Source organism: Montipora foliosa, chromosome 5, assembly GCF_036669935.1.
Source record: "Montipora foliosa isolate CH-2021 chromosome 5, ASM3666993v2, whole genome shotgun sequence".
NCBI classification, from domain to species: Eukaryota; Metazoa; Cnidaria; class Anthozoa; order Scleractinia; family Acroporidae; genus Montipora; species Montipora foliosa.
Window position 1 is genome coordinate 8,640,025 of NC_090873.1, and position 20,000 is coordinate 8,660,024.

At 41.0% G+C, this 20,000-nt stretch overlaps 1 protein-coding gene and 1 non-coding gene across 4 annotated transcripts in view; both read left to right on the plus strand.

The window, feature by feature from the left end:
- Nucleotides 1-20,000, plus strand: part of LOC138003562 (protein PHTF2-like) — a 52,328-nt gene that overhangs the window by 23,334 nt on the left and 8,994 nt on the right. For all 3 annotated transcript variants that reach the window (XM_068849679.1, XM_068849680.1, XM_068849681.1), the window contains 8 exons: nucleotides 4,897-4,954; nucleotides 5,611-5,696; nucleotides 6,092-6,190; nucleotides 11,740-11,810; nucleotides 12,694-12,790; nucleotides 14,819-14,950; nucleotides 15,523-15,609; nucleotides 16,527-16,591. In XM_068849679.1, the coding sequence (XP_068705780.1) occupies nucleotides 4,897-4,954; nucleotides 5,611-5,696; nucleotides 6,092-6,190; nucleotides 11,740-11,810; nucleotides 12,694-12,790; nucleotides 14,819-14,950; nucleotides 15,523-15,609; nucleotides 16,527-16,591 (695 nt within the window). The remainder of the gene's footprint in view (nucleotides 1-4,896; nucleotides 4,955-5,610; nucleotides 5,697-6,091; nucleotides 6,191-11,739; nucleotides 11,811-12,693; nucleotides 12,791-14,818; nucleotides 14,951-15,522; nucleotides 15,610-16,526; nucleotides 16,592-20,000) is intronic.
- On the plus strand, nucleotides 15,995-16,067 carry Trnaa-ggc (transfer RNA alanine (anticodon GGC)). Its single transcript has one exon. It is a non-coding gene; the product is annotated as a tRNA-Ala (tRNA).

Here is a 20,000-nt window from a genome sequence, read left to right on the forward strand (position 1 = left end):
AGACTGGTTGCTAGTACATGTAGCTGAGGGATGTTTAGCCAAACAGGCATTGCTTACTCAATTAAGTAGTCTCAGGCCTGATAATAGGTAGATAAACCTTAACTAATGCACTTGGATAAGTGCAGAAAATGCTAGAATGAATGACACTTAAATAGAGTTCACTCACTCACCCACTCACTCCAGTCCTAGTGGTATAGAAGGACAATGTCATTTTCACATCAACCTACATGTAGTTTAATGGGTTTGTTCCTATGAGTCTCCTCTAGTTTAGTGGTAGTAGTGTCTGACCTACAATCAGTGACAGTCTTGGGACACTCACCATTTGAAGTTGGTTTTCTTACTGAGTTTGAAAAATTGCCCCCTCTCCCCCAGAACAATGTTGCCAGTAGTGAACATACATTTCCTTGTCTATTTCAACATTGATTGGGGGAGGGGGATTTTGAAGCTTTCAGTGCAATTTTGACAGTAATGCTTAGTTTCTGACATCTAAGAGGTTTTCAGGCCAATTCTGACACTAGCGTCCCAACTACTTTTGCCACTGCATGATTGTCTGTTTCTTCTAACAAGGGTCAGTAAAGTGAGAGCTACTGTATGTAATGCATGGGCACTTTTATTGGCTGTGAAATTGTTCATAAAGTTGCTTAATGGTAGAAAACTATGTGTAACATAAGTTTTAAAAACATTTCTTTGTCATGTACAAAGGGATTGTTGTTTCTTTTCGCACACGGCTTGTGGGGGATAATTTACATGGCGTGGAGTTTTCAAGAAAATTCATGAGTCACAAGCTCTAATGTAATGCACGTACCTTAGAGTTAAATTTGTTACGAAATTAGACAGCAAACGTTATATTTCTATTTTAACATTGATTGTGGGAGGGAGGGACTTGTATTTTAAAGCTTTCAGTGGAATTTTGACAGCTATGCTTAGTTTCTGACGTCTGAGAGGTTTTCAGGTCCATTCTGTCACTGGCGTCCCAACTACTTTTGCCACTGATTGTAGTTGTTGGGAGGTCGTTGGTGTGACTAAGCTTGATTTCCGCCACTCTCTTGAGTCAAGTCCTCATACAGCAGGGTACGGGCTCCTTTCCAGGGACAGTTGCTGCAGATAATCAAGCCTAAATTGTTACCCCTGTTAAGAACATTCCAACAATTTCAGATTATCAACAAAAAATGCATCTCACCATGGTAAAGCTACATGTCAGTGTATCCTACCAGAACATTTCTGGAAATTTCATAAACTCCACCGGCACCATTGGCTCAGTTGGTTGTGCACTGGGCTGCCACGCAGGACTTCATGAGTTTGACTTCTGCTGGATCAACACTCAGGGTCTTAGAATAACTGACATCCAATAAGTTGAGCGAAATCTCAGAACAATCGGACTGTAACTACGTAGTTTCAGTTATTATCCGAAGACACAAAAGAAAAAAGGCAAGCGCTACAACTTTGCACAAGAGTTTATGAGAGCCGGCTAATTACATTTGCACGTACGAGGAATAGCATAATAACGAAGCATGCAAGCTATGTGAGCTATGGTGATATAATCATGGAAACAATATAACAAGAACGTGTGAGCCCTGGGACCATATCCAGCCGAGTATGGTCGTTGAAAAAGGGCATATTGTGGTCTTGGTGGCAGAGAGGCGAAGATTGCAGCGGTCTAGAGCCGAGAGGACTTTCCTCCAATTGGAGAGGACTTCCTGACAGTAAGAGTTAGCACCACAGTATAGGTCGTCGGCTATCTTAGCTATGCAACCTTCCTGGAGAAGATCTCCCATGACACAACACATAAGTTTTTCTAAGGCTGTTTCAGGTCCAGGGATTCCCATGGCACAGCGTCCAGGGATTCCCATGGCACAGGGCATAAACACGCAAACACCCTTGAAGGGGGTTACTACGCCACAGTATTTAATGGAAGCTTTGGCAAGGGAGAATGGGTAGAAATCTTGGGACAAGTCAGAGACGATGATGTGTTTCCAGCAAGCGATCTTGGGGAGGGTGGAGTCTACGTCCGGTAGTAGCAAGGGTTGGGGTTTGCTATAACGGCCTATGTCAGTGAACGCTGTAACCAAGCAAAAGCCGCCATTCTTCTTCTTCACCAGAAACGATGGGTTTAAGTACTCGACCACTACCTTTCGATCTTCTGGATGACTGAACACTCCTCGGGACTCTAGCTCGTCAAATGTAGTTTGGAGTAGATCCAGTTGGTCACGCGAGTACTGTGGGACGTGCCCTTTGCATTAGGGGAGAGGGGGTTCGACAGGACCCATGTTCACAACTCCTTCAATCGGACTGGCAGCTCCATTGCAACCCGCAATTTTCGGATCGAAGATGGTTTGGAACTCCTTCAGGAGAGAGGTGAATGCAGCGTTCTTGTAGGGAGACATCAAACCGCTCGGGTCCATCTGAACGGACTCAGAAGGAGATAGAGGAGAAACTGTTAACCTTGGCGAGTTGGTGACAAGGGTTGAAGAGGAGACTCTGGGTGGTTCTGGTACAGCAAGGAGAGCTTGACAGAAGTGGTCGTTTTTACAGACAAGCTGGGGTTCCTCAGTGTTTTTTAGGAATCTTAGCTTACCACCGATGGCTTGGATGATGTGAGGCTGAGGCCCGGCGTGAGTGGGTTTGCGGGGACTGGAAGAGACAGAATCCGTGCAGGGATCAATGGCAATTGTGGAGTCGTAACTGAGATCTACAGGTGTGTCGACCTCAAGGAAGTTACTGGGCCAAAACAGTGGTGTTCATGTTTGGTGCACGGAGGAGATGACAGGCTCTTACGGTGTGATGGACTCGAGAGGCTTGGGAACAGCTACTGCGATATCGTAGGAGGTAATAAAGGGAGTTCCTGCCAGAACATTGACATCCAGATCTTCAACCACGAGGGCTTCCAGAGTGAGAGATCTACCACGGTGGATCAAAGGAAGGCGAGTCTCACCCACTACAGATAATGGTGTATGCCCATCAGCCTGCAAAGGGGTTTGGGTGCTTTTGGTGACCTTATTTGTTTAGCTAGGGAAGCCCTCACCGTGTTAGTCTCTGCCCTGGTATTGATTGTGAGATGCAAGGGATGGTGGCCATAAAAGGCGTGAAGGAATGGAGATTGAGACCCATTTACTCTACAAGAGACAGGAGGTTCCATAGTTGGTAGGGCCAAACCTACAGAGGAGGCGTAAACCTGCGTACTTGACAGCTCATAGTGATCTGACGGGTCTGCCTGGTCAAGGCTTTACTGGTAATCATAACAGGTCTTGTGCGGTTGAAGACCAGCTACTTGGCGGATCAAATGAGAATGAAAATCAGGGCAACCAGCTTGCTGGCAGAGTGGGCAAGCCTTGAAGGCACGCGGCTTAGGCGGCGGTCTGTGTTGAGCAGAGACAAACAAGTGGTGGTCTGTAAGAGGGGCGGAGCATAAGACCTTTGATTCTTCACTGGTTTGGAGTACGTCAAATAGAGTCGAGAGGTTGAGAAATCTCAGGTTTCACCGAAGCTAGATTCCTACTTCGTAGCTGTTCCATATCGCTGCTTAACGTCTCGACGGAGGCTGGGGTGGTAGTAAGCATAACCATGTCAGAACAGCACAGTTTTCAAGAGTCGGTGACATTTCTTCATTGACTGTGGGTGTTTCACCATGGTGGGAGATTCCGCTAGAGTAGTGAGAAGGTTGTCCTCAATGAATCGAAGGCCATTAAGCTTTGAAATAAATCCTCGGGGCATTGATCAGGCTTCAATGAAATATACATGTACACAAGGTCCAAGAAACAGGAGCCAGTGGATTGCAAACCGTAATGTTGTCGAATTATTTGCCAAATGCTGTTAACAGACGTTGAGGTCTTAATGATGGAGTTCCAGGAAATAATTGGGGCATAATTCACGACTTGCCCAAGCATCATTTCCAAGTGTGCTACCTTTTGAGCGGCAGTTCTTCTTCTTGCCGTTGAAACGGATTAGGGATCGTTGGTGAAACCGCGAAGAGGTGAAGTGTTTGTTTTCTTACCCCACGACAATCCGTTAGTAAGGAAATCAGTAAAATTTGGGTCAAGGGATAGAATGTATTTAAAGTTGTTCTCCCAGGCTTCGATAGATGTGATAGTCTCGGTCGAGGAAAGCAACCATTGCTTCGGCACTCTGTGAGAAGTCATGACTTCAGAACATTAAATCCAGACAGTTTAAATCGCTGGGAGAGACGGCTAGAAATGAAGAACACTTTGGCGTCCCTGTCTTTGTGGGTTCTTTGAGACCGTTTTGCTGCCACCACACCAATAAGTTGAGCGAAATCTCAGAACGATCAGACTGTAACTAGTTTCAGTTATTACCAAAGACATGAAGGAAAAAAGGCAAGAGCTACAACATTGCACAAGAGTTTACAAGAGCAGGCTAATTACATATGCATGTACGAGGAATAGCATAATAATGAGTCCTGCAAGCTATGCGAGCTATGGTGATATAATCACCAAAACAATACAAAAATAACGTGTGAGTTATGTATATGGCGGAGGAGAAAGTGCTGCCTTTTTAATCACATCTGCAAATGATTAGACTCTCTAGTTTTGTCGGATAAGGAAGAAAACCTGTTGACTTCGTCTCACAAACCTTCAATGTTCATGACCCAGTGGGATGTCAAAGAACCCACAAACTGTTCACAAAGAGTAGGGCGTGGAGTTCCCGGTGTTGTGGTCTGTTCTCTGTGGCGAATCATGGTCAGGAGGGTAAATGCTCGGAGATACTAGCTACATCGAGCTACTTTAAATTCCGAGATAAAAGATAATTATGATGTTATATGAAAGATAGTCGAAAAGGCTAGAACAATATGTGCCCAAGGGAAAATCAGTCCACTTAATTAGTACTTGGGTGATGATATATTTTTTTTTCTTAGGGAAAACTTTTCACATTTTTTAACAGGGCAGTGGATCTCCAGGACTCGAATCCTGTCCAACACCACCACCTACAGCTGAGAAAGGTACTGAGTGAGTAGGAAGGCAGCTGACCAGTGTGAGTTTGTAACATGGTACCTGTGGGCAACATTCGCAGGACCTACATGTAACATGAGGTTGTGGACTGTCAGAGTAATTTGTGCTATGTTACATGTACTTGCCCTTTGAATGAGAGTAAGTTTGGAGTTGACGTCAATGTCATACAAACTTTGTGGCTTTTGTAGGAAATCTGTTAAATCATGTTCTGTTGCTAACAACCTTAGCTTGTATTGTCGTATGAAAAAGAGTGAGGTTCGTTTGCAAAGAAAGATTAAGTCTAGCCTTGCTTTTATCCGAAGGCATGGTCACATGGCAAACACTATAAAAGAGCCACTTTTCAATTCAAGTTGCAACACACCTTGCTGAAGACGTTTCCCGGTATTATCCAGTAGCGAGAAGCATACCTTTTGGGAAAAACAATACATGTAGTTAGCTCAGCTTTCTGAGATGCATCTCATAACATCACAGACGTCTGTGAAAATGCTCCTTTGACCTTTTGTGATCATCCACATATGCAGCAAGACAAGTCACTCACAAGCTAGCACCTGTTGAAGAACTTACTTTTTTTTGTGGCAGCACCATTGAGCACCTTTGGTGAGTGGCTTGTACCATCTACTACTGGCTTTTTTTTCTCCCTTCACAGTTATGGTCTCTATTTGGGAAGGAAATCAATGTAAAAAAGCACAACTCACTCTCATGGAAATAAGTACTGCTATCAAGAATAAAGTGGTAAGTTCCTCATGTGAATTGTGATGAACTGGGCCCTTTCCGAGTTGTATGCATCCTCAGTTTCATTATTTTTAAGGACCGCAGAGACCATTACTCGAGTGATACATTGCGTATGGGACAGTAAAAATCTGTGGACTGTAGTCACTCCGCGGTCTCCGTCGAAGCATAATTTTTGAGGTGTACATGTAGTTCCACGTTTTATCTGAACAAAATTAACATTCAAAAGAAAGACTTTGCAGTTCATACTCATTTGAAAACAGGGCAAAGGCTATTCTGGAATGGCGTATGTGTACATCTCTAACCATTTTAACATGCTCTATTGAAAAGAAATGAAATGGAAAAAAGAGGTTGAAAGTTTTTCTTTCATTATTTTTATTAACTTCATTTCATTTTAGGACACCCATAAAAGTCACAATGGCTATGTGCAATTTTCCATCGTGGTCTCTGTTGCCCTGGCATTTATTCCATTGCTTTTCCGCCTTTACAACACAACAGTGAGTAGTACAATAGTATGCTCTTTCCAGTATTGGTTTCTCCCTTACTACGATGGATACGAATGGTTTTCAGTTACCCATCTACATCAGTTATTGTGCAGAAAACGCACAAAATGAGTATTTTTACAGTAGATCTCAGAACCGGTTTGACTAGTAATTGTGGTTCTGATGGTTGTTTAAAATTCAATTGCAAAAAATATAGTGCAAAAAAGTTGTTTAATAATTTAGTAGCTTATTGGCTGATTTAGTGTGTATTATCGTGGGATAGTTTTACTTGTCTCTTGTATTTTGACTATTTTCGTGGGCTCACCAAAATACTGGGAGTGTAGTCGGTGCATTTATACCAGGGCCCAGTTGTTCAAAGGCTGATTAACTTAATTGTTAATCTTAATCAAATATTCATTCAATCAATCAACCAATCATTCAATCAATTAATTAATTAATTGATCAATCATTCAATCAATCATGTAATCAATTAATTATTCAATCCGTTTAATTAATCATTCAAAGCACAGTGTAAGGATTTCAAGTTCAAGCTTTGACACCATATTCTGATCACTGCCCTATCCCTCTTAAATTTGCTTCCCATAATCGTGCCATCATGTACAGCAACAACACCCCAAAAGAACCTCCAAGGGCAGAGGCATCTTCGCAAAACCCGCTTCACCAAATCACTTTGGAAGCCAGAATCTAAAGTTAAATTCATAAGTACATTGTTGAGTTTTAATACTCAAAAGAGGCTTAAATCTTTTAGTACAGAACACCATGGTTCAATATGATAATACTTGCAGACAGTTAAAGAAAACACTGCAGAAACGTTCGAACAAAATTAATCACACAACTCCTCAATCATTGCGACAAGAATACACGTACTTTAATTGTTCTCAAAAGAAATACAAAAAACTTGTAAAAAGACGTAAAAAAGATAATAATAAAAATCACCTTCAATTCCAACCAAGGCAAAGATATCCGGAAGCTAATAAACAAAGTTTGAAAAAGTGAGACGATTGACAAAAGTTCTGATATTTTACCTGAAGATTGGATAAAGCATTTTTCAAAACCTTTTTCTATGACGCAGAAGAAACCCAAGAATCACACACAGCTGTCAATCCCTCAAACAATCTTGACGAAACTATGTCAGATGAAATTTTAAATGGGTTGATCACTGTGAGAAAGAAATTCATGATCAAATTTCTAAATTCAAAAATAAAGAAGCACCTGGTACAGACACTCTTCTTAAGGAAATGATCAAACATGGACAGTATGACCTCTTGTCTTCTCTAAAAAGAATATTCAATGGCATCATTGAAACCGGCACCTTCCCAACTGAGTGGAACATACATGTAGGTGTCATAAAACCGATATACAAAAAGAAACTTTAAGGTGACAAGAAATGCCCAAACAGTTACCGAGGAATCACTTCAACCAGCTGTTTACATCAATTTTACAAACCGATTGAATAAGTTTATAATGATATTATATTATTGAGTAACACAATATTTTAAATCCAGAACGGTTTGGGTTCAGACCAAACGCTAGAACCATGGATAGGTTATTTATTCTCTCAACTACTCCATAAATACGCCAAACAACACAAAGAGCTTTATGTTGGTTTCATTGATTACAAAAAAGCTGTTGATAGTGTATGGCCTTGCAGTACGATCCATAAATTACACAAATACGGAATTTGAGGAAAATTTTTCGATGTTATAAAGTCCATGCATTCCTTTATTAAGAGTTGTGTTAAAATTGATCAGTACCCACACACAGACTAGACCTATTTTCATCGAACACGGGGATAAGGTTTAATTCTAGTTTTATTTTCTTTATTTATGAATGATTTACCGCAATATTTTAAACAGAACAAATGCCCTGGTCTGGTGTTAGGAAATCAATCTCTAAACTGCTTAATACATGCAGATAATTTGCTAGTAATCAACCCTTTTCCAGAAGGGTTTCAACAACCGGCTTGATGAAATTCATAAACATGCTTGGGATTGGAAGCTCAAAGTCAACACCAAAAAGTCAAGCATATTATTATATTCAGTGGTAACAGACAAAACAAGAACAAGGTAAATTTTAAATATGAAACTTAGAAATTGTTGAGAAACAAACATATTTAGGTACATACAAAAATTTGGTTTTATCAACGGAATTGATAATGTAAATTGGCCACCGTGCAGAGATTCTAAAAGCTTTTAGAATCTCTGTACGGTGGCCAATTTACATTATCAACTCCGTTGATAAAACCAAATTTTTGTATACTACTTCCCCACCGACGCAGCACCACAGTTTCTTTAGAAACTACCTCTCCATATTTAGGTACATTTGTGTATAGAAATGATGTCATCTGGTCGTTACACCTATGCAAGAGAAACTTGGAGGAAAAAAGCCCTTAAATTTCTCTCGATAATAAATCAATCCTTCTCTAGCACGGAAACGGCAACAATGGCAATTTATAAGAACAAACTCTTTAATTCCCTGGTTAAACCCATCTTACTTTATGCATGCGAAATTCAGGGACCGGAACTATTATACTAAACACCTTTTGACAAAAGTACAATTAACATATACAGTTTTGTAAACAGTCATTAAAGTTAACATTTCATGGTATACAGAAAATATTGCTTGCAGAGCAGAGTGCAGGTGGTACCCTTTAAGCATCAACAGAAAAGCGTCATGAAATCTTCAGCTACTACATGTAGCAGAGATTGAAGCATGCAATACAATACAATACAATACAATACATACTTAATTGACCACTCCCCATAGGGGCTTTTCAGGGCCAATCTGAAACAATCAACGAAACAACAGAACACAACAACAACAACTGTTAAGAATCCCAACTGGCCAGAAGCAAACCAGTTGGCTATTTACCAGTGCAGCTGGGAAGTTGAACCAGGGACTAGCAGGAACAAATTCAGCAAGTGGTCAGAGCAGGTCTTGAACCCGGGATCTCCAGATCTCAAGGCAAGCACCCTAACCACTGGGCCACACTGCCTCCATGTTCTTCGACATACAAAAGAATGAAGAAATCCATAAAAAGTGTAAAATAAAAGAACCAGCAACACATCAAGAATGTACGATTAGTTATAAAGAAATCCTCAGGAATTAATATTTACAGAACTGGTTTGAAACCCAGAATAAGTCATCAACAAGTTCAAGAGAGAAATTTACACAAAAAGGAGTCAAGAATAATTATCAATTTGAAAACTACCTGACATTCAAATAACAAAGCCACTGCACACAGAATTAGCCTGACAAGGCTTAGATTAGGATGTCATGCATTACGAGGCGATAGCCAAGTGGATCCACAGACTACTTTAACAATGTTATGACGAAATTCATTGTCAATAACAGGACAGACTCATGAAAAACTGACATCAATAATATTTTGCTTTTTACAATAAAAAAAGGCATAGGGGTCAAAATTAAGTCAAAACATGTGAAAAACGCTACACAAAAATGCGAGCAACTTCAATCTGACGCGAGCAACATCGTCATTATCACATAAATTATAAATTTTAGTGTCTGTCAGCTTATTGACAATAAAAATTAGCCAATGAGTGTGCGAGAATTGTGCAGTCATTGTAAAAAATATTATTACTATTACTCAGTTATTATTCATTCAGTCACTCAGTTATTCAATCAATGAATCAATCATTCAATGATTCAATCAATCTATTTATCAATCAATCAATCATTCAATCTCTCAATCATTCATTCAATCAATCAATTATTCATTCAATCAATCAATCTTCTTTCAATCATTCATTTAACTATTCAATCAATCAATCAATGAATCGATCAATCATTCAGTCATTCAATCAATCAAACAGTCAGTCAGTCATTCAATGAACCAACCAACGAAAACAAAGATCAATTGTTCAAAGGTTTTCCCTGTAACACATTTCAACAGAGAGATCTATTAGACAGTAATTTTATGTGCTGGCTTTATTCCCATGCAATCTAGCTGATCCATATCAAACTTAGGTAGTAGCACAGCTTGGCATTCCTATGACTGCTATTTCTTTTGTTTTCACCTTGGAGGCTGAGCTCCTTTGTTATTAAAGCAAAAGATTAGAAGTAAGAATTGATACCCAGCTAATGAGAGAGCACGTTATTTAAAATCTTCATTGGATTCCACATGTGACAAAATCCACAGAACTAGGTTTAGGGTAAGAAAATCGTTGTAGAGAAAAACAACTGAATTACTATACTGGGTGGTGGAGGGGAAGATTTGTTTCACGGAAACAGAATTCACAGGGAGATGTAAGGGGGATTTAGCCAGAATAATGGGAAATGGGCTCGCACCAGGGCAGATCAAAACGCTGACCAGGGTGGAGATGCAACTCACAATCTCCTTGGCTCATGTAGGTCAGAGTCCTTGGGTGCAATCTCCACCCTGCTCAGGGTGTTTCTCTGCCCTTGAGTGGGTCCATTTTACTAGGGCCTAGATGGGTAAAATAGAGTATAGCACTTAAAATTAATTACACTCAAACAGGTGTCTCTATTGAAATACAGTACATGTATGAGTGATGCACGGCCAACATTTGATTAAACACAACCCTTCATCTTACTTGCCAAAGTTCATTGCCATCAGTGAAATGACATCTGGAATACCCACACCCTGCTCCCGTCTGATCTTGTAGCTCAGTGGGTAGAGCAACGGTGATCTAATTTAGCATATGTGGGTTTAATTCTCCCCTGGTCAGAGGTTTTCTCTGTTCTCTTGTGGGCAAGTATTTCAGATTGATTTCAAGCTATTAAAGTATGACTTTATATTAGATAAATCTGTTATTCAGGGGCTGGTTGGTCAAAGCCTGGTCAGCGCTAATCATTGGTTAAGGCCCTGTTTACAAGAAGGGAGGGTAACCCTAGTGCTAGGGTTACCCTAGCAAGATGGTTTCCCTAGCTCTCACATATTTCTTCGTTTTTTCATCGACGTGTTTACAAGGCAGCTAGGGTTACCCTGGCACTAGGGTAACCTTATCTGAGTGCTAGGGTTACCCTAGCTGCCTTGTAAATGCTCTGCTAGGGACAACTTGCCCTTCCAGTACAACTATTTAGCGGTTTCCATTGTGTTTGCAATGCTGGTGGTTACCAAGCACACAAAGTTGTCCCGGGTGGTAGGGTAACCCTACCTATGAAGTTTTGCCTGTATACCCAGGCTATCTTTGGCCCTCATGCTAGGGTAACCCTAGCCATAGGTTTACACTACCTGCTTGTAAACAGGGCCCTAGAAGTATCAAAAAATATAGTATGGTGAGCACTGGTTAGTGTTAACCATAGCCAGGTGGTTAGTCAGTCGGCTTGTCAGACAGCTTGGCTCATTTTTAGTCTTTTAGTCAATCAGTCTGTAATTCAGTCATATTCAGTGCCTGCACTCAGCCTGCACTCGTTTCTCAGCTTAAGAGTAGAACAGCACAATGAGACAGACAATCAATCAGCCCCTTTACAGTAATGTCTTTGGTTGTGCAGGGAAAGCCAACTGTTTACTGGACAATTTTGTGTTTATGAAATCCTTTAACTTATGGTTTACATTTTAGGGGAAGCTCGGAGACCTCTTGACAAATAACACAGAAGACCTCTTATGTATAATGTTTGGCTATTCAGTTTGGTAAGTATGTCAAATGCTGCATTACTGTAAACCAGCTGTAATCAAATTGTAGCTCTGCACTAATGCAATTATTGGAACTTTGTTATGATTTTGACATTGAAGATTGGGAAAGCATTTCCAAACCAACTGAGTTGAGATACTTCATATTTTTAGGAGTGTATACCCAAGTGACTTAATTTTCAAGTCGAGAGATCTTAAACTAATCTAAGGAGCTAATGCCTGTACAAAACATCTGCGTAATATCAGTTGTAATGCGATAACAACAAGCAGTATGAACACAGTTGTAACTCTTAAAAGTGCTGTTATGAGTTTTCAGCCTGATCCTAATCTTTCACCAAAGGCAATTTGAAAGTAACAAATCTAACCAATCAGGTGATACATATATAACCAAGAGAACCAATCATACACCTGTACATCAAAGATAATTCCAGTGTCTTGGGTCAATGGAAAATTGTGTGCACGAGCCACAACTAATGCTGTCAGCGCTTTAAATTTCATTCATTGGTGAGAAATTGCGTACAGGCCAAACCCAATCTGGCTAATCAATTGATACATTGGCATTAACTGAACCAATCATATCTCTATGCAAGTTTGTGTAGCCAGCATAATTAGAGTGAGTCACAATTGTATTGAGTCCTACGGTACTTTCTATGTCTTTGGTTTGGTTGCAACAATTAAAAGGGCTCTCGGGATTCATGTAGAAATCAATGGATGTATTATTGGTCCAGATCGTAGCTAAAACAGGGCTGCTTCTTATACCAATCGAGTGATTTCTAGGTGTTTGTGTTCTGGATTATTCAAATTTTTGATGCGGTACATCTTCGTGTCTTTGTAGAGTACTGTTTCCCACTCATACTGAAGCATAGTTTTGGTTTGTTCTCAGGTCCCGTGTTATTGTTGTCATCAGCATGCTGGAGAGGTTTTTCTTGAGTTTTGCATTTTTCTTCTTGCTCTGTGTCGCAGAGAAATCGTACAGGGAGGTAAGGAAACAATTTGCAATTTCACACTTCAACCCCTTGCAAACGGATGCAACATTGTTGGGTGTTACATGTTGCGTCCATTTGCACGCCGTGTTGCGTGTTGTTGGGTGTTGTTATGCGAAGTTTGAAACTCGTCAAACTTTTGAGCCAACAACTCCCAACATTTCTTTTGTTCCAAGATTGCGGAAGCGTAGTGCAACAATGTTGGGTCCGTTTGCACAGCTCGTCCAACATTGTTGGGGCTTTGCACACGCATTGCATACTAGATAGCAATGCATAAACATGTTGAAAACAAGATGGTAAGCGAATTTTTGTAAGTTTACAAAGTCTTGTGGGTCATATCCTAACATAATGCACTGCATGTGCTTACATTGTTGGGAGTCGTTGTACCCGTTTGTTTGCCCTGTCAACACCATCCAACATCTGCAGAATCAACATCCCCAACAATGTTGGGAGTTGTTGTGCACGTTTGCACGCAACTGTCAACACCATCCAACATATGTAGAATCAACATCCCCAACAATCTTGGGAGTTGTTGCGCCCGTTTGTACGCAACTGTCAACACCATCCAACATCTGCAGAACCAACATCCCCAACAATGTTGGGAGTTGTTGTGCCCGTTTGCACGCAACTGTCAACACCATCCAACATCTGCAGAATCAACATCCCCAACAATGTTGGGAGTTGTTGTGCACGTTTGCACGCAACTGTCAACACCATCCAACATCTGTAGAATCAACATCCCCAACAATCTTGGGAGTTGTTGCGCCCGTTTGTACGCAACTGTCAACACCATCCAACATCTGCAGAACCAACATCCCCAACAATGTTGGGAGTTGTTGTGCCCGTTTGCACGCAACTGTCAACACCATCCAACATCTGCAGAATCAACATCCCCAACAATCTTGGGAGTTGTTGCGCCCATTTGCACGCAACTGTCAACACCATCCAACATCTGCAGAACCAACAACTCCCAACAATGTTGGGAGTTGTTGTGTCCATTTGCTCGGGAGTCCTATCAAAAATTGATGAAATACGATCGTTGGGGTGAGGGTTGACCTGAGAAGGACTGTACATGTAGGTGCCATTGTGCACTTCATGTATGGGTCCGAGGGAAACATTTAGTTTTGTTTTCCCGAGATTCCGGATGTTCATCTCATGAAACATCAGGACTCAAGGGAAAACAAAACTAACTAGTTACCCGAAGGACCAGACATTATGTGCGTTTTTATGAATTTAGACTTTCCCTTCAACAATCGCAGCAAAACAAACAAAGAAACACATGCTGTTGTATCTGGCATGGGGAACAATTGCAGAATTGTATCCCAGTCGGGATACATTGGAATTTGATCAGGACCACTAGACCAAGAATCGAATTTATCCTCCAGCTTTGGAGTAAGAATAGAGAATGAAAGGTTGTGTGCTCACTTCATCAAAAGCCTGCTCAAATCTGGTGACTTCGCATCATTGTTATGCAGAGTACCTCAAAAATATGTGCTTGTTCTGGACACACGTACGGCACGATAATTTTTGCTTTTGCACTAATGGTATCATTTTGTGACGTCGTCGTTGCCATAACCATGCCTGGTGCATGTGCATGTCTAACAAATGTTCTATTGTCAAACGCACGTGCAAAGTATGCACAGCCTTTGTTTTTTTTATTATTAAAACAATTGTTTTGTGGCGTTCTGGTAGCCATCGTCATCGTCCTTGCTTAAAGGCCCACATTCGCCCAAAAGTCATTGCACACTGTGACTGAATTTCGTGTAACATGAAATTTTCATAAATATCTGACATGTTGTTTCCCGCGTGATTCGCCTGAGTGCCTTTAGCCAATCACATCACATATTTGGACAAGTCGTCATTTGAAAAACAAAAACAAACTACCGCAATGACTTTTGGGCGAAGGTGGGCCTTTAAGCCCTCTATTCACTATTTTGAACTGGAGTTTTGCCTCACATTGCAACTAACTGTGTAGGACGTTAAATCAGGTTGATTCACTGTTGTAAGATAATCAATTTTTTTCAGCGTTGTCTTTACGCCAAGTTATTTGGCTGGCTGACGTCATCAAGGAAATCTCGTCGAGCTGGTTTGCCACATTTTCGTCTTCATAAAGTTCGTAATATAAAGACATGGTTGTCGCTCAGATCGCTCTTAAAGGTAAGTTTGCTTTTAATCGTAGAGATTCCACTGAATCCAATATTGCCAGCAGATGGACTTTTCTTTAAATTTTGGTTTTTAAAAAATTGTCCTTTTTTTTGTCTGAAATTGGAGTCCAATTAAAAAATGTGGATACTTTGTAATGACCAATCTAATGTCAAGAAATACGATAGAGCCAAGTATTAGCCAATCAGCGTCAGTCAATTTTATGGCAGTGAAAAGCGTTGCTTGTTTGATGATGACAAACTTAATCGACTTTTAGATTAGGAGGCAATCATATAGTTAATAAGAAAGAGGACTCCGTGTTAGTCCAATTTGAAAACAGTCAGAATAAGAAAAATCCTCTGACAGGATTCGCCACCATATTTGCCTTGTTATCCAGACCCTGGGTGTAGAATTAGTGCTTGGTCTCTCAATCTTAATTTGAACTGGAAAAAACAAGGAACTGTAGCTTTAAGTATGACTTTCAGTACGTTTCTAGATATTTGAATCAAGTGAAAAACAAATTAAGTTTAGCAGGCTGTACTGTTGATCATTAATATGTGGACTTGACTGACAATTTTTGTTTTCAGAGGCGAGGTCCTCAGAGGTCTGTGGACATGATCGTGTCATCGTCTTTCATCCTTAATGTGATTCTTGTCATCTTAATGTGTGTACAGGTCAGTTGTTTTGATTGCTCTTTTATCCACTTTGTGTACAATGTTTCTCCAGATTTGCAATCTCTTAACAATAGGTCTCGGTTCGGTAGCAGGGTTGGCCCAGTGATAGCACTCACCTGCCATCAATGTGGGCCAGGTTGGATTCCTGGACTCAACGTCATATGTGGATTGAGTTTGTTGGTTCTCTAGTCTGCTGCGAAAGGTTTTCGCCACCTATTGCGATTTTTCCATCTCACAGAAAATTGACATTTTTCAATTTTCATCATATGTGACCTGCTTTAGCTTGATTTATGAAATTAAATGTTTATTTGAAAAGTGGGTTATAGACAAAAGAGAGGTGATCCTTTCTTTCTTATCTGGACGATGTATGCAATTGTCTCAGAGTGGCTTTGTAGCTCAGTTGGTAGAGCGTTGCACTGGCGTTGCAGAGATCATTGGTCCAAATCCTGTGGAAGCCACCTTAATTTTTCAGGTGTCAGAGACAATATTAAATACTATTTTGCTTAAATTGTCCAGATAAGTGCAAGAATCACTTCCCTCTTTTGTCTATTTAAAGTATACAATGTAAATTTCAATCACCAAGTCCTTTCATGGGAAGCACATGAGCCCAGCAAATTGACCTACTCCCAGGTGAGTGGGACGTTTCATTGCACTGGCATCGTAGACGTCATGAGTTTGAATCCAGTTGAAGCCCCATGAATTTTTCAGGTGTCTATAAGAAACAATTCTTAATTTGCCCAGATAAATGCAAAGATCATTTCTCTTTTTTGTTAAACTTGATTTGTCGTCTCCCCAATTAGTAAAGGTTTTCTCCTCGGTCATATAATGTTGTAGCTTCAATAAAATGATGATAAAAGTGATGATGACAATGATGACATCGTTGTGAAATATTTTACACCTCTCTCTTATCTTTACAGCTTATCAAAGGAAATGAAAAGGAAAGATTTCTATCAATATTATTTAACTGGGAAGTGTCCATATGGTGAGTGACAATCGACAAATTGGTGAACGTCTGAAACTGTCAAGTGAATTTTATTTAACTCATATGAATTTTTTTGAAAAAGGGTCGAAGAGATTAATAGATCACTCACATAAACCATAGAGCGAGTTTCAATCAAGTGTCGTAAAACCAAAACCTAAGTAATCACTTTGGCCAATCAAAAGGGATGGAAACAATCCAGTAAACCATAGCCACATAGCCGACACAAAGCACGGGGAAATGTGCATGTGCTAGCCACGATTGGTTTCGGTTTCACTTCTGATTGGTTGAAAAAATGGCGCGAGAACTTCTAACCTATCACTGAGTGAAGTATTGCAAAACCAAAGCAATTCGCAAATTAGTTTCGACACACAATCGAAAAACCGCTGAAGTAGAATAGAAATAATTTCAAATTCTGTGCTTATTGGTTGGGGTTTGAGACACCTTAACAGTTCACGCAGTTCAAGCCTGACCCTGTGCATAAAGACATTATGAAAACTCAACATCGTTTAATGGAGGAAGATTCTAAGGATGTTGAAGATTCCCTCTTTATTTTTACCATCTCCATCTCACTTCACCTCATTTTCCAAAATGAAGGCTTGCTGAACAAATCTGTCCCAAATTTTCAGATTTCCCACTTAAAATCCATGACGTCATTCCTTGTCACATGGTTCTTGATAAAATGACATGCACTTCACAGCAGCCAACCAAAAAAACCAACCATTGAATAAAGTATCCATTGCATAAAGTATCCATATCTGCTGGGGGTAAAACCGTGGTGAAGGGTCTGACACCACTACTATGGGGCTATCACCAACTTTAATTGACGTCTTATTTGAGGGAAGTGGTGACGTTTGTAACACACTGTGGAGTGGTTAGATACAAGAGACTGCCGTTCGGGGTAGATTCAGCCTCAGACAAACACTTGCTGGCAACGATGGACAAGAGATCATCTCAGATGATATTATCGTACATGGGAAGGACAAGAAGGAACACGATGCTCACTTGGAGAGAGTAATCAAGATGTTTAGGGAGTGCATACTGACCTTCAATGCGAGGAAGTCCAATTCAGCATGGACAAGTTAACATTCATGGGAATGATACTGTCATGAAAGTGAGAAATTTCGAGGCAAATGAAAGGTATAGACAGAGGTAGAGACACACCCATCCGATAAATTGGTTTTTGCCTTGAGCGGGACTTGAACCCGCGTCTCCCTGATTACTAGTCGGGAATACTTTTCCACGCTGGCAATGCAACAGATTAATGAGGTGACTTAGCAGCGTTGGGATCCCTAGGGCCCAACTTTTCTTCACTTGAGTGTGTATCCTTGCCTCTATAACCGCAGACAGGGCTTAGAACACGTGAAAGTGAGAAATTTCGAGGCAAACGAAAGGTATAGACTATGTTGCGTCGCCAGCGTGGTAGCCTTGATGGTGTACTGGCTTAGCATGCCCGACTAGTAATCAGGGAGACAGGGGTTTGAGTCCCGCTCCAGGCAAAAACCAATTTTTCCGATGAGTGTGTCGAAAGGTAAAATGCAGTGTATGTGTTTGTCTCAGTCTGTAAAATGGTACTATCAGGAAGTGGAATTAGTTTTGCAGAAGAAAAGGTTAATGCTGTCACCAGTGCAAGGGAACCTCAGAATGTATCGGGGACGTGCAGCTTCCTCAGACAAGTAAACTACTGTTGGCAGTTCATTTTCGTCCTAGCAATGATCTCTGAACCACTGTCTGACAAAAGTGGGGACACCACACAGACAGCAGAAGGAGGCATTCAAACAGTTGAAAAAATGCCTGTCCAGCACAGAGACTTTAGGGTACTTTGACAAGGATGCCCCAATACAGGTAGCTAGTGGTGCCAGCCCAGTTGTGCTTGGTGCTGTTCTGACACAGAGACACAAAGAATGTTTGAGAATTATCAGTCATGCTAGCTGTAGTCTGACAGATGGAGAGCGGAGGTACTTGCAGACAGAGAAGGAGTCTCCAACATTTTATGAAACGCCATTTGAACTTGTCACTGACCACAAGCCACTAGAGGTAATCTACGGCCAAAAATGAAGACCATGTGCACCCATCAAAAGATGATCCCTAAGGATGCAGCCATACAAACATTCATTGCGTGCAGAGAAATATGTACAATTTGTAGTAGTATTGTCAACACCCAGTGCAATGACGCCTTGTGAGGTAGAAGAGACATCTGCTGATGATGAAGAACTCTCAGCAATCAGAAAGTGCATTAATGGAGAGCCATCGGATCAACTAGTCTACAAACATTATCTTCCATGCGGTGGTGAGCTGTGCATGATTGGACGGTTGACACTGTTAGGGACAAGAATCATCATCCCGAAGAAAGTCAGACTGAGAATGGTATCCCTAGGTCATTAACGTCATTTGGGTATCGTTGGAACTAAACAGAAGCTAGACAGCATTGTATGGTGGCCTGGAATAGGAAAAGATGCTGAAAAATACTGAAAAGCCTGTTACAGGTGTCAGTTGGTCAGTCGTCCCAGTCCAGAACCTATTAGAGCAACAGCACTACCTACTGGGCCATGGAGAGATTTAGCTGTCATTCTCCTAGTCCGTTACCAACTGGCGAGTTCAGTCTGGTCAGAATTGACTATTATAGCCATTTGTACGAGGTTGACATCCAAGATTATCTCAAGCCTAGGGGAAATGTTCACAAGACGCTGCCTACCAGAGAGTCTGAAATCAGAAAATGAACCGTAGTTCATAGCAACAGAGTTTGCAGAATACATGGAGCAGCAGGGTATCAGACACCACAGAGTTACTGTGAAGTGGCCCCAGGCAAATGGTGAAGTGCAGCATCAAAACAGCTCGTTGCTAAAACGGCTCCAGACTGGTCATGCTGAGGAGAGGAACTGGAAGAGAGAACTGATCACATACTTCGCAGCCTATCATAGTCCCCCACACCCAACGACGGGGGTCACCTAGCTGAATTGCAAGAATCATCAATTATTGTGATGGAGGCAAATAAACGGTAGATAGATAGATAGATAGATAGATAGATAGATAGATAGATAGATAGATAGATAGATAGATAGATAGATAGATAGATAGATAGATAGATAGAGCTGAGTGATGTACATGTAGAACAAGAGGTGCATGACAGAGACAGCAAACACAAGAGTAAGGGCAAAACCTATGCAGACACAAGGAGGGGTGCAACATACTCAGAAGTTCTTCCGTGTGACCAGGTACTGGTGAAGCAGGGAAAAAGGGACAATCTCTCAACTCGGTTCGACCCGACCCCTTACACAGTCCTGGCAACAGCTTGGTTGTACAATCCTGAGGAGGAGTCCAGTACTCACAGAACACCTCACATGTCATAAACACAGAAGCAGGAGGAACCCACCCAAAGGCAAAGTTCAGTGCAGGAACCAAATGCTGTTGA